Genomic DNA, 13,723 nt, shown 5'->3' on the forward strand with positions numbered 1-13,723 from the left:
TGGACTGTAGCCCGCCAGACTCCTCTGGGATTTCCCAGGCAAGAATATTGGAGTGGGTTGCCATTTCCTTCTCCAGGGGATCTTCCTGACCCAGGGATCAAACCCAAATTTCCTGCTTCACCTGCAGAGGCAGGCAACTGTTGTGTGTGTTTTTTTTTTTACCACTGAGCCAACTGGGAAGCCCAAATCTTTAAAGCTAAGTAGAGAGGCAGAAGTTCAGAGACCCCTGAACCCTGAGTAGTTAGGGAGGCAGCGTGGAAAAGCGACTTGAGCTAGAATGAACTAAGATCCCGAAAGTCGCTTGGTGAGGCCAATCAATCAATAAACATACAAAATGTGCCTGAGACTAAGAAAGGTAAAGGAGTGCTACCTCGGTGATCCTTGAAGAGCCAACTATCCAAACCATAGGCTCTTGGCCTTGTCTTTGTGCTAAATCCCCGGGGAAAAATAAGGTGGTGCTCAGACAGAACACTTAGAAAGCTCACAGACAATCTTCTTTTAGATCAAGTTCAGCACACTGTAATGATATTTGACACCACCCAGTGGTAATCTTTTCTCACTAACACGTGAATAAATAGCAACTTTGCAAGGAAGAATACCTCAATCCATGAACAGAGAATGGAATAATATTGCAAGTCAAATGAAAGCAGTTTGATTTTTTTCAGTTATCTACTTCGAAAAGTTCAGATCATTTTAAAGTTGTTTTCCTGGCCTCTTGTCTTCTTAGAAATGAAGAGCTTAGGTAATTTTTAAAAACCAAAGAAACTTAAAAAAATTCTCCTTTTCTCTAACTGTATAAATATACTGGCTTTAATATAAAATTGTATGTTAGAAAGAAGGGCCCATTTGTATATGCATCAGGTTTTATCTTATGGAAAAAAGTATCAATATATCAGGGCTAAAAAAAAAGTGAAAGTAAATCAGGACTGTTTCTAGACAAGCCTTCCAATTGTTCAAATATAATTATTTCATCTAAGAAAACCAACTGGAGTACAGGATTGGGCTCTGTCCCACAGCAGTCCAACACACAACCTCTTTTAATGTACATACAGAAAATATATGTGTTAACCACTTTGGAACAAAAGCAAAATACTGGTTGTAGGATTTTTCAAATTACATTTTTTTGCAAGGTGCATTCTAAGAATACAGGGGCTTCAGAGTCTCAATGATCGTTCTTGGGACCAGGCTAGAGGACTTGCATTCCGTTGGAAGGGTGTAAGGCACCTGCTGCTACAGAGGTGAATTAATGAAGGAGGAGCCATACTTGCCACTTAGAGAATTATCTAAAATTTGATTATTTGGGTAACAAAGACCAAGGCTGTACCTTGATTTTTCATTTCTGAAAGTCACACTTTAAGTCAAAAATTTCTGTTCTGCAAAACTCCATATATAAATTCACCATGTAGAGTTTATATCATGGTATCTTGTCAAACGGAAGAGAAAAAAACAGTTCTTCATAAGAATCTATCTTTTTTTTTTGGTATCTTAAATGTCAATGATCACAAAAACTTCTGGCTTTTCTTCATTATAGACCTGCATTGCTGAGTACGTTATTGCTTTGACTTCGGTTCCCTAAAGTTGGGGTTAAAGAAAAAAAAGACATTGAAATCAGAACCATTAACTCTAGTAACAATCGGCAGAAAGTCAAACTTTTAATGTCATTCTGAAAAACTCATATGAAACAGTCAGTTATCAAATGAGTACAGTATTATCCACTAAACCTGTAAAAATGAGAGACAAATGTGCACAGAAGAAAAAGCGCTGGCCCAGACTTAGGAGATGGAGCATACTATAGCCCTGGCTTGTTTGCTCCTGGACCACAAGCTGCCTGACCCCTCTGAGCACCAGCCTTTACATTTACCAAACAGTTGACTCCATGAACACAAAGCTTTTCTACTGTTTGGATCAGGGGTCCTTCTTAAGGCTTCCTCTTCTGTACTGTCTAGCCTGGGCCCTGGGAACTCAGCCTAATCCCTTCTCTGAATAGCAGCCATCCTACAGACAAATGCCTACTGTTATCCAATATCTCCATTTAGATATCTAATAGGCATCTCAAACATAACATATTCAAAAGAAAATGCTACCGTAATTTATATTATAAAAATAACTTGTTTTCAATCCACAAGCTCCACCTCTACTGGTTTCTATTCTTAAGTTTCTCTGCCCCAAGGCTCCCTCATGAAGCTTCATTTTATTACACTGAAGAAATGCTCCTGCAGCTACTGGAAGCTACTACATGATTTCTCAGTCAACTCCAACAAATTTAAGTCTTCTTGGCCTAAACACAGGGGTCAGCAAACTACAAATTAAAGGTCAAATTGGCCTCCCACCTATTTTTGTACAGCTCCACACATATATGTAAGCCCCAGTTGTAAGAATAGCTTTTACATTTCTAAATGGTAGTTGGGGGAGGGGAGTGAAAAAAAAACACTTTACTGGAACACACTGACATTCATTCATTCAGGTGTTGTCCATGGCTGTTTAGTGCTATATATGAGTAGAATAGTTGCTCTTCTGTCGTTATCAGCCCACAAAGCACAAAACATTAGGGAAAAAACAGCCTACCCCTATTCAAACAGATTTGATTAGTACGCAGTGAAGCCAAATACACTGGCAAATACTGAATCTGGAGGAGCACAAAAGAGAACACCTTTTTCTTAGGCTTTCTAGTATCCGAAACATTGGATGTTTAGAGAACATCCAATCCAACATCTTCATTACAGGGAAAGATATGAAAGCTCAAAAAGGGAAAGGGACTCTTCAGCCCCAAAACACTTTGTAACAAACCTGACCCTATAGCCCAAGGCAGACTCCTAATCTTCCAAATCAGAAACTGCAGGGTTTTAACATAACATGTCCAGACAAGTCATATTAGTCTGGGAAAAATTTAGGAGTTTATACCAACTTATGAGAATTGGTAAGTTAACTGTAATATATACTGACTTTTTGATGGTAAGGTCAAATAAAGTATTTTTAATGGCTGGATTTAAAAACATACCTGAGGGTGCTTGGACAATGAGAATTCTTCTCCCCACCTTGTGAAGAAAGAATAAAACATGATTAAGATTTCCAGGATTTAACATTTATTCTCTCTTTCTACATTTTAAGATAAGCCTTATAAATGTGGTTAAGATACAGACTTCCCAGGTGGCTCAGTGTTAAAGAAACTGGCTGCCAATGCAGGTGATGCAGGAGATGTGGGTTCGATCCCTGGGTCAGGAAGATCCCTGGAGGACAAAATGGCAACCCATCCCAGTAATTTTACATGGAAAATTCCATGGACAGAGGAGCCTGGCAGGCTGCAGACCATGGGATCACAAAGAATCGGACACAACTGAGCACACATGCATAAGATACTAGAAAGCCTAAAGGAATGAAGGGAGAAACGAGCTATAAATTTCAGTTTGATGGTCAGCGGATACAGCTGCTGAACTTGTATGATATCCTTTTCAACAAGGTTGGTAATGTCATAGTACAGTGTACATAGGTAGATTCTCAATAACATTGTTAAATGAATACTGGTTCCTAATAGAGGAGCATGTTCAAAGTTTTCACTGTACTCAGGGCTATAGAACTAATTAAATAATACCTTCCATTGGAGAAAGCAGGTCTGAGCGCCATAAAGGCAAAATACAAGATTCCGTAATAATATCTGAACTTAAGTTTGTATTTTATGACTTTTCAAAAAATGGCCGTGGTGTGTACCTGGAAGGCCCTAGAAGGGTACTCTCCTAGAACTTGAGATGAGTATCCCCTCTCCCTTCAACACTAAAGTGGCTGAAGATCACAGTAGTAAAAGCAGTAGCAGTACCAGAAAGAGTCTAGTTTTAAAACTCTGTTCAACTATTTATTAGCTAATTACCCTTGGACAACTCTGTTTTCTTATTCATTTAAAAAAAAGGGAGTAGGAGATAATAAAAGATCTCACTTTACAAAAGAAATGTAAAAAGTTCAACATAAAATGGAAAAGTTAAGTTTGATATAGAAGTAACCTAAAAGATATCATTAGATGACTGAAGAAACTTGGAAAACACAAAATCCAATCAAAGTGCCCTAATCAAGCATTTGCAAAATCGGGAAGGAAAGTATAACTTGTTAATAGAAGGAACTGGTTTGAATGGAGTCTACGTGTGAGGATCTATAAGAAAGGCTACATCAGCATTTCTCATCACCAAGCTAGGTTGTATGCAAATATCTGCACCATCCATCAGTGATATATTTTTTTGCGTTAAAAATCAACAAATTGGGAATTCTGTTTACCAATCCAAATCACCTGTGTTCTGACAAGTTTCTGGTCCTCCAAAGCTGAACCCTTGCTCCTAGGTGGCTCACCAAGCTTAACCTGCAAAGCCCTACAGGGATGCAACTGGTCTCCTGATTTAATGTTTCTATTTGTCTTCCTGCTCACTGAGTACACTGAAGACTGTAACTTAACATTTTACATGATCTGTAACTTAAAACGTTTTCAAAACTTACCCAATTGACCGTATTTTGAAATTTCTTTGGTCAATATTAAGTACTTTGACTTCCTAAAGAAGAAAAAAGTTTTCTTTTAATTTTAATAGAAGTTCATAATAGACCATCTATTAAAACATGTCAAGGTTATCACTTTTCTAAGATAATAGCTTACAACTTCTCTGAAGCAAAGAAAATTACAATGTTAACAACAAACTATGTATTTTAAGAAAATAAGGCTTTTTCTTACCCATTCAAGGGAGGTATTCTTGAAAATGTACAATTTAAAGTATAAGTCACAAGAATTTTTCTGTAAGATACATAGTGGAGGATGACCTAGTATTTCAATCATTCTGGGGTTTTCTCAGTTTTATGTATTTAGAGGTGATAAAACTCTCAGCCTATTTTTATATATTATAGTCTCTTGAACTCTGTAGGACAAATGACCCGGTTAGAAGAATATATGTAGTGGAGCTGGTAAGGGAGTGAATGGAGGAATTATGGAGCAAGGAAGGCTGGGTGTGTTAGAAACACTAAGGTTGGAGAGGTGTTCCCTTCTGGAGGCTGATGGCAAAAAGTAACCTCCAGTTGGCTTTTCCCTTTGCACATTAAGGAAACCAAAAGCAGCATTTTATTTTTTTTTCTGGCTGTACTGCACAGCTTGCAGGATCTCAGTTCCCCAGCTAGGGGGCCATCAGCAGTGAGAGTACAGAGTCCTAACCAGTGGACCGCCAGGAAATTCCTAAAAGCACCAATGGCCCAGGGGTAAAGAATAGCCTGCAATGCAGGAGACAGGTTTGATCCCTGGGTTAGGAAGATCCCCTGAAAAAGGAAATGGCAACCCACTCCAGTATTCTTGCCTGGGAAATCCCATGGACAGAAGAGCCTGGTAGGCTACTTTTTTGACAAAAAAGTCAGACACCACTGAACAACTAAGCAACAATTACATAGCAGACCTGCTAAATATCAAATGGGACAAAAGGAACTTATGGACGAACATTTAAAAAGCTCAAACTTGAGAGACATAAAACATGCCGACAGAGAAGAGAGTATGTGCATTCTTCTGACTCAAGATACAGTGAGTGAGAAGTGTATGAGATCTAAATACAAGACGCACATACATAGGCAAACTCAGGTTAACCAAGAAGAGCCTATGGTCACCATAATTTCTGCACGTCATCATCTTACATATCTGAATGGTTTCATTTTACATCATATATTCTATTTTAAATAGAATGTTCTGTTTTAAATCACTAGTTTTATTCTAAAATATGGGCTCAAAATGCATTTGCTCAGTAAAAAAGAAAAACTTGCTTACCCGGGGTATGAAGAATTCATCAGCACTGAATTTATAAAGCCACTCATCCAGAAAGTGAAACAGAAGAGATTGTAAGTCATCGCCTACACAGGGTCAGAAAGAACCATAAAGAACGGTGTTTAATAATTCTCATCTCTGAAAACTTGTTTGAATTTTACAGTGCAATAAATTTCATAGGCTCGTTGAAAGAACAAGCTCATAATCAACTTTGTTGTACCTCCTGTAAATGTATATTATATAGCATATGAATACTTGTATAACAATTTCTTCCTTGTAAACAAATTGATTACCTTGGGTTTCTACTTCTATTGTTTGCAGGGGCTCCACAGTCCCAGTATCTGTCATGTAACCAAACATGGCCATTGCACATTGTTCAAAAGCTTCCTCCAGAGTGTCTCCCCAAGCATGTAACCTAAAGAAATGCATTCGTGCCTTGTGTAATATGATTCACTGCAAGACAGAAAACTTGACAGCAAAGTCAAAGTAAAATCAACACTGTAAATGCAAAAGCAAAGGCCTCAATCAATTTAATGACACTGAAACCAGGTGCTTTTGAACCATCATTTTCATGTTCTAAAGAAAGCAAAACAGAGGAGAAAAATTAAAACTACGGACTGCAAGATTAAAAGATCAGTCTTCCTGTGTTAAGCACATGATTTCAAAGGCATAAACTCCAGCTCTACTCACTGGACATCAGCTGTATGATCCAAATCTGAGGGAGAGAGGAAAAAACAATAATAAGTAACTAGACTTGACTTGCAAATCACAAGAAAATGACTCTAGATTATTATTAAGAACATCATTCTTGAAGAACAAGAAAATATAGGTTGACTATCCACCTTTCACTAATCATTTACACAAAAGTTGTCATTGTTAAGGTTTAGTTTTTAAAATTTCTAAGCATTTACAGTTATTATTCTATTAATATTAAATGAATGAACTAATATAAGTAACAGAATAGTTACATAACATTAGCATATTGATGATAAAGGGTTATTTCTTTTAAAGCCAAGATTTATATTTAAATGAATGAGGAGAATTCCCTGGCAGTCCAGTAGTTATTAGGCCTCCACACACAGGTTCAATCTCTGGTTGAGGAACTAAGATCCCATATGCCCTGCAGCGAGGCCAAAAAAACTAAAAACTAACTAACTAAATAAAGGAATGATAGTTTCTGGAAGGCAGCAAGGCCATGGTCTTCTAGGTGATCTAAAAAGTGTCTACTACAGCATGTGTATATGCTTGTGTGTGTGTGCCCAGTCATGTTAGACTCTGCAATCCCATGGACTATAGCCCACCAGGCTCCTCTATCCATGGAATTGTCCAGGCAAGAATGCTGGAGTGGGTTGCCATTTCCTACTCCACTAATACATCATAGTTTTTCAATAAACAAATGGCATTTCCTGCTATTAGTTACATTCCCCAACAAAACAAATCAATATCTTTCCTAATATCTACTTGCGTGTGTGTTCGTGTTTAGTCATGTCTGACTCTTTCAGTTCAGTTCAGTCGCTGAGTCGTGTCTGACTCTTTGCGACCCCATGAATCGCAACACGCCAGGCCTCCCTGTCTATCACCAACTCCCAGAGTCCACCCAAACCCATGTCCACTGAGTCAGTGATACCATCCAACCATCTCATCCTCTGTCGTCCCCTTCTCCTCCTGCCCTCAATCTTTCCCAGCATCAGGGTCTTTTCAAATGAGTCAGCTCTTCTCATCAGGTGGTCAAAGTATTGGAGTTTCAGCTTCAACATCAGTCCTACCAATGAACACCCAGGACTGACCTCTTTTAGGATGGACTGGTTGGATCTCCTTGCAGTCCAAGGGACTCTCAAGAGGCTTCTCCAATACAATGGTTCAAAAGCATCAATTCTTCAGCGCTCAGCTTTCTTTACAGTCCAACTCTCACATCCATACATGACCACGGGAAAAACCATAGCCTTGACTAGACGGACCTTTGTTGGCAAAGTAATGTCTCTGCTTTTTAATATGCTATCTAGGTTGGTCATAACTTTCCTTCCAAGGAGCAAGCGTCTTTTAATTTCATGGCTGCAGTGATTTTGGAGCCCAGAAAAATAAAGTTAGCCACTGTTTCCATTGTTTCCCCATCTATTTGCCATTAAGTGATGGGACCAGATGCCATGATCTTAGTCAGACTCTTTGCAACCCCATAAACTGTAGCCTGCTGGGCTCCTCTGTTCACGAATGACCAAAATTCTAGAAACTACGTCATTAAAGATACAAAATTCCAGATTTCCCAGTCTTACCTTTTCATGAACAGCTAGCCAATCCCAGACAAAACAGGCTTTTATTTTTAACAAGAGTCAAGTTTTATATTTGTTAATTTCTTGCATTTGAAGGAATCCTCATGATATTCTTGGTCAGTAAAATAGTTTTGAAAAGTAGACTCCACAATATGTATTACAAGCTTTTTCCTGATAGTCTCACAGGAACACCAGAAAGTAACAACTGCGACTGTAGTAATTTATCATTGGATTTGTTATTTTAATATTTCAGAGTCTATTCGTCACTCTTAACCCTGACTTCCATCAATTCTTTCTACTTAGGATAAGAGAATATTCTAAGCTAGAATGAAACCTCAGAGATCATTTAACAGAAATCCTTCAATTACAAGAAGAAACCTGAAATCCTGAGAGATTGTATAACTTGTTTAGGACCACACTGCTGATTAGAGTTGGGACTGGAATTGAGATTTTCTGACTCCCAGTTTTGTGCCCTTTACATCATAACACATCTTCTTCTGGTAACACTCAGGGTTTAAGCTCACCTCTGATTTACTCAAAATATTACTGAGGCCTCAGTACATTTTAGACACTAATGGGCTCAATAACCAGCAGAGATGACAAACAAGTTAAAGGAAAGCAACACATTTTAATCCTAGAGAAATGAAAGCATGTGGCCACAAAAGGACATAGCAGAATGTTCACAGCAATTTTATTCCCCCAAATTAAAAACCCAATGTTTGTGAAGAGAATGAATAAATAAACTGAGGATTACTATGCCACACTGTTCAGCAATAAAGAAGGATGAACTAGTGATATGTGCATTAACAAGAGTCTCAAAAACATCAAGTGAAAACTGCAGAACTCTCACACACGTATCTCCATCCAAACCCCCTGCACTAAGAGACCTGACAAACTTGAGCGTGGCTTCTAGCAGCTTAAGCCTGTGTACCCAGGATCATCATGGCCCCACCGTTACAATGCCTGCCTGAGAAAGCTATACACTGTAGGAGAATTTATCATTTGTTCTGAGACAACCCCTGACAATAGGTCCTTGACCTCCCTTTCTCAGAGCATTCACTAAAAAGGGCTTACGACTGTGAATATATATCTCTTACAACTCAAAAGTATCTTTCCATTCCTATGAAATGTAATCATTAGGAAGAACTCCCTGGCTCCGTGGGAGAGAATTCTAACCTGATAACTGCCAGCTAGCAAACATTGCTGCTCCAATGACACTTACACTGACCAAGCTTTTGTAATTTTTCATTTCTAGTCTCTACTGAACCCCTGCTCTCCCCCATCTCTCATTCTTCTTTTAAAAAGCCCAATCTCCTCTGCACAAATCCAAAAAGATCTCAGCTCTTTCCCCTGCTGTCCATAATTACTGAATAAAGTCCACTCACGACTTTAATGTCTAATATTTATCAGTGATACTCAGTGAAGACGCCAGATATAAAAGAATGTGTACTATGTGATTCCACTTATACAAAACTCTAAAACAAACAAAAATAAACTATGGTGAATGAAATCACAGGGTGTGAGGAAAGAGGCACACTCATACAATGCTAGTGATAGTATAAATTGGTGAAACTTCAACAGACAGCGAGCTCGCAATAATTACTGAAGTTTAAAATGCAGGTATCAGAATGTATATATATATGTATAACTGAATCACTTGCCTGTACAGCAGAAATTAACCAACACTGTAAATTACCTAGGGGCTTTCCACCTGGCACACTGGTAAAGAATCCATCTACCACCAAAGAGATGTGGGTTTGATCCCTGGGTCAGGAAGGTCCCCTGAAGGAGGAAATGGTAACCCACTCCAGTATTCTTGCCTGGAGAATCCCATGGACAGTGGAGCCTAGTGGGCTACATTCCACGGTGTTGCAGAGTCGGATATGATTCAGCAACTGAGAAAAGCACACAACTATACTCCAATTTTTAAAAATACTGATAAAATGCAGATATCCTTTACCAAAGTAATGTAACTTTTGGAAATTCATTCTATAGATACACTTGCACATGTGCCAAACAATGGATGTATGGGTATAGTCACTGCTGAACTATTTCTAATAGCAAACAAGTACAAATACAAATGTCCACCAACTAGAAATTGAGTAAATTAAAGTACATCTTTGCATGTACACAAATAAAAATGTTATGACTGGCTGATCTAGAAAGCAAGACTAAGGGGCCCGGGATCAGAGCTGACTTTTCACTGCATACCTGTCATACTTTCTGAATTCTGAATCATAGGTAATTTTTAAAAAACTAAGAGAAAAATGATGGGAATGCCAGACCACCTTACCTGCCTCCTGAGAAATCTGTATGCAGGTCAAGAAGCAATGGTTAGAATCAGACATGGAACAACAGACTGGTTCAAAATTGGGAGAGGAGTACTTTAAGACTATATACTGTCACCCTGCTTATTTAACTTACATGCAGAGTACATCATGAGAAATGCCAGGCTGGATGACGCACAAGCTGGAATCAAGATTGCCGGGAGAAATATCAATAACCTCAGACACCACCCATATGGCAGAAAGAGAAGAGGAACTAAAGAGCCTCTTGATGAAAGTGAAGAGTGAAAAAGTTGGCTTAAAACTCAACATTCAAAAAACAAAGGTCACAGTATCCTATCCCATCTCTTCATGGCAACTAGATGGGGAAACAATGGAAACAGTGACAGACTTTATTTTCTTGGGCTCCAAAATCACTGCAGATGGTGAAAATTAAAAGACGCTGGCTCCTTGGAAGAAAAGCTATGACAAACTTAAGACAGCATATTAAAAAGCAGAGACATTACTTTGCTAACAAAGGTCCATCTAGTCAAGGCTATGGTTTTCCCAGTAGTCATGTATGGATGTGAGAGTTGAAGTATAAAGAAAGCTGAGCACCAAAGAATTGATGCTTTTGAACTGTGGTGCTAGAGAAGACTCTTGAGAATCCTTTGGACTGCAAGGAGATTCAACCAGTCCATCCTAAAGGAGGTCAGTCCTGAATGTTCATTGGAAGGGCTGATGCTGAAGCTGAAACTCCAATACTTTGGCTACCTGATGTGAAGAACTGACTTATTTGAAAAGACCCTGATGCTAGGAAAGATTGAAGGCAGGAGGAGAAGGGGACAACAGAGGATGAGATGGTTGGATGGCATTACCAACTTAATGGACATGAGTTTGACCAAGTTCCGGGAGCTGGTGTTGGACAGGGAAGCCTGGTGTGCTGCAGTCCATGAGGTTGCAAAGAGTTGGAACTGAATGAATGACTGAATTGATTGAAGAGAAAAATGAGCTAGGGAGACACGCAGGGTCTAGAAAGTACAGAGCCTAGTATGCTATGATAAATAGTTGTACTCTATATACAGGACCTTCCCAGGTGGCTCAGTGATAAGAGAATCTGCCTCCCAAGCAGGAAATGGTCTTCCCAGACCCGGGCTGGGAAGATCCCCTGGAGAAGGAAATGTCAACCCAGTCCAGTATTTTTTCTTGGGAAACCCATGGACAGAAAAGCCTGGTGGGCTACAATCCATGAGGTCACAAAGAGTTGGACACGACTTAGCAACTAAACAGCAGCATACAAAGAACAATGTGAAATTAATGAAAGAACTTTAGGGGGGAAATAAGAGCCAGATTTGTGCTCCTCAAACCACATCCACCTTTAGGGCTAACACTTTAACGTTTATGTAGAATAAGTTTAGAGTCTGCACTATATTTTCACATTTATTATTATCTCATTTAGCCATCACAGGAAGGAACAGAATGCAAAAAGAGGTTATGTGATTTGCCTAAAGTCACTAAGCTACAAATGGCAAAACCAGGTCCTTTTACTAACACATGATACAAGTAAGACACCAACTTAGTAGTCCTCCACCCTAGCCACATTCTAACTACAGGACTGTTGGAGATAGGTGGGGATGGGGTGGTTACATGAAACACTTGAAAACACAGCTATGTTCACAATGAATACACCAGTAAAACTCCCTCAAAGGTCTGTGTAGACAAAGCTACAGTTTTTCCAGCAGTCTTGTATGGATGTGGGGCTTCCCTGGTGGCTCAGACGGTAAAGAACCCACCTGCAATGTGGGAGACCTGGGTTCAATCTGGGATGGTAAGATCCCCTGGAGGAGGGCATGGCAACCCACTCCAGAATTCTTGCCTAGAGAATCCCCATGGACAGAGGAGCGTGGTGGGCTACAGTCCACGGGGTTGCAAACAGTCGACAGGACTGAGTGACTATGCACACACACGGACGGATGTGAGCACTGGACCATAAAGGCTGAGCGCGGGAGAATTGATGCTTTTGAATTGTGGTGCTGGAGAAGGTCTTGGGAGTCCCTTGGCCTGCAAGGAGATCAAACCAGTCAATTCTAAACGACATTAACCCTGAATATTCATTGGAAGGACTATAGTTGAAGCTGAAGCTCCAATACTTGGGCCACTTGGTGCAAACAGCCAACTCACTGGAAAAAACCCTGATGCTTCCTGCTGGCTCAGCTGGTAAAGAATCCACCTGCATTGAGGGAGACCTGGGTTCCATCCTTGGGTTCGGAAGATTTCCTGGAGAAGTGAAAGGCTACCCACTCCAGTATTCTGGCCAGGATAACTTCATGGACTGTACAATCCATGGGGTCACAAACAGTCCGACACGACTGAGCGACTTTCACTGATGATGGGAAAATTGAAGGCAAAAGGAAATCGGGGGCGGCAAAGGATGAGATTGTTCCATAGCATCACCGACTGAATGGACATAAATTTGAACAAATTCCAGGAGATGGTGGGTAAGGGGACTAGCGAGCAGCAGTCCCTGAGGTAGCAGAATCTGACAGGAGTTGGCGAATAAACAACAAAAATTCCCATAAGATAAATGTGACTAGGCATATACAAGAAGGTTCAAGATATTGTATATGTCGGAGCCCAGATTTCCCGACTTTCAGACCAGGTGTCTGAGACCAGGTGTCTTCAGCGTTTCAGCTCTCCCGGGATTAGTTCAGAAGAGCATTCACACAGGGCGAAATGGGCATGCCTGAACCATCCTATGGCGCAAAGTGGAAGAGGAAGCCAGAGCCCTCCCGCAAGGAGAGAAGTGAGCCACCTACTCACACTCGTACTTCCGACTGACTGGAGGATATTTGGCCTTGATCGCCTTCTGCTCCTCAGTCAAATTGTAATCTCTTACATCTTCCCCTTCCTGCGCCATGATTGCGGGTTTGGACCCAAACTCAACTTCCGCCCTTCATCAGCCAGACTTCAGACCGAACTTCTAACATCCGCCCAAGACTCCGCCCCAGACAGACATCCTTAAAGGGCTAGGACGCCATCCTCGAGGACTTAATCCCCTAAACCTTAATTCCTTAAGACTTCCTTTCTGGATCTCGCCGCTTGGAGCTCTTTAAAAGTCCAAGGACCCATTTTCTGGACGGGCTTCATCAACAGTCCTAAGAAATAAGGGAACAAATATATTGGAGGATCTAGGAATAGGACAACACTTGAATTAGATACCTCGAGGTGTAATAAAAGCCTTTCTAGCCAGTTTACCCCTAGAGTGGCCAACTAGACCCGAAAACATCCTAGATTTCTCCTTCAAAGCCCTACTTTGAAGGGGTCGCTAGCCGAGCACTCTTCAAGAAAATGGCTGCCCCCCAGGAGCGTGCGGCCTAAACCTCTCACGTGACCTCGGGCGGCTCACTCTCACCAACCCGCGC

General features: G+C 40.3%; 1 protein-coding gene across 2 annotated transcripts; it reads right to left on the reverse strand.

The window, feature by feature from the left end:
- Window positions 1-794: 794 nt before the first annotated feature.
- TSLIG1 (tRNA splicing ligase complex subunit 1) lies at window positions 795-13,625 on the reverse strand. Of its 2 annotated transcripts, XM_055398341.2 has the most exons (7): window positions 13,122-13,625; window positions 6,461-6,485; window positions 6,064-6,185; window positions 5,774-5,856; window positions 4,477-4,529; window positions 2,999-3,035; window positions 795-1,572 (listed from the first exon to the last, which is right to left on the reverse strand). In XM_055398341.2, exons 1-7 carry the CDS (start codon window positions 13,216-13,218, stop codon window positions 1,486-1,488), a joined length of 504 nt encoding a protein of 167 aa, XP_055254316.1. In that variant the 5' UTR covers window positions 13,219-13,625; the 3' UTR covers window positions 795-1,485. The 2 variants fall into 2 exon arrangements, with proteins under 2 accessions (XP_055254316.1, XP_088700752.1); XM_088844626.1 differs by lacking the exon at window positions 4,477-4,529 and having other exon boundaries at window positions 13,122-13,253.
- Between the last annotated feature and the right edge of the window lie 98 nt (window positions 13,626-13,723).

Source organism: Moschus berezovskii, chromosome 2, assembly GCF_049115385.1.
Source record: "Moschus berezovskii isolate FMDL1 chromosome 2, NW_MosBer_1.0, whole genome shotgun sequence".
NCBI lineage: Eukaryota > Metazoa > Chordata > Mammalia > Artiodactyla > Moschidae > Moschus > Moschus berezovskii.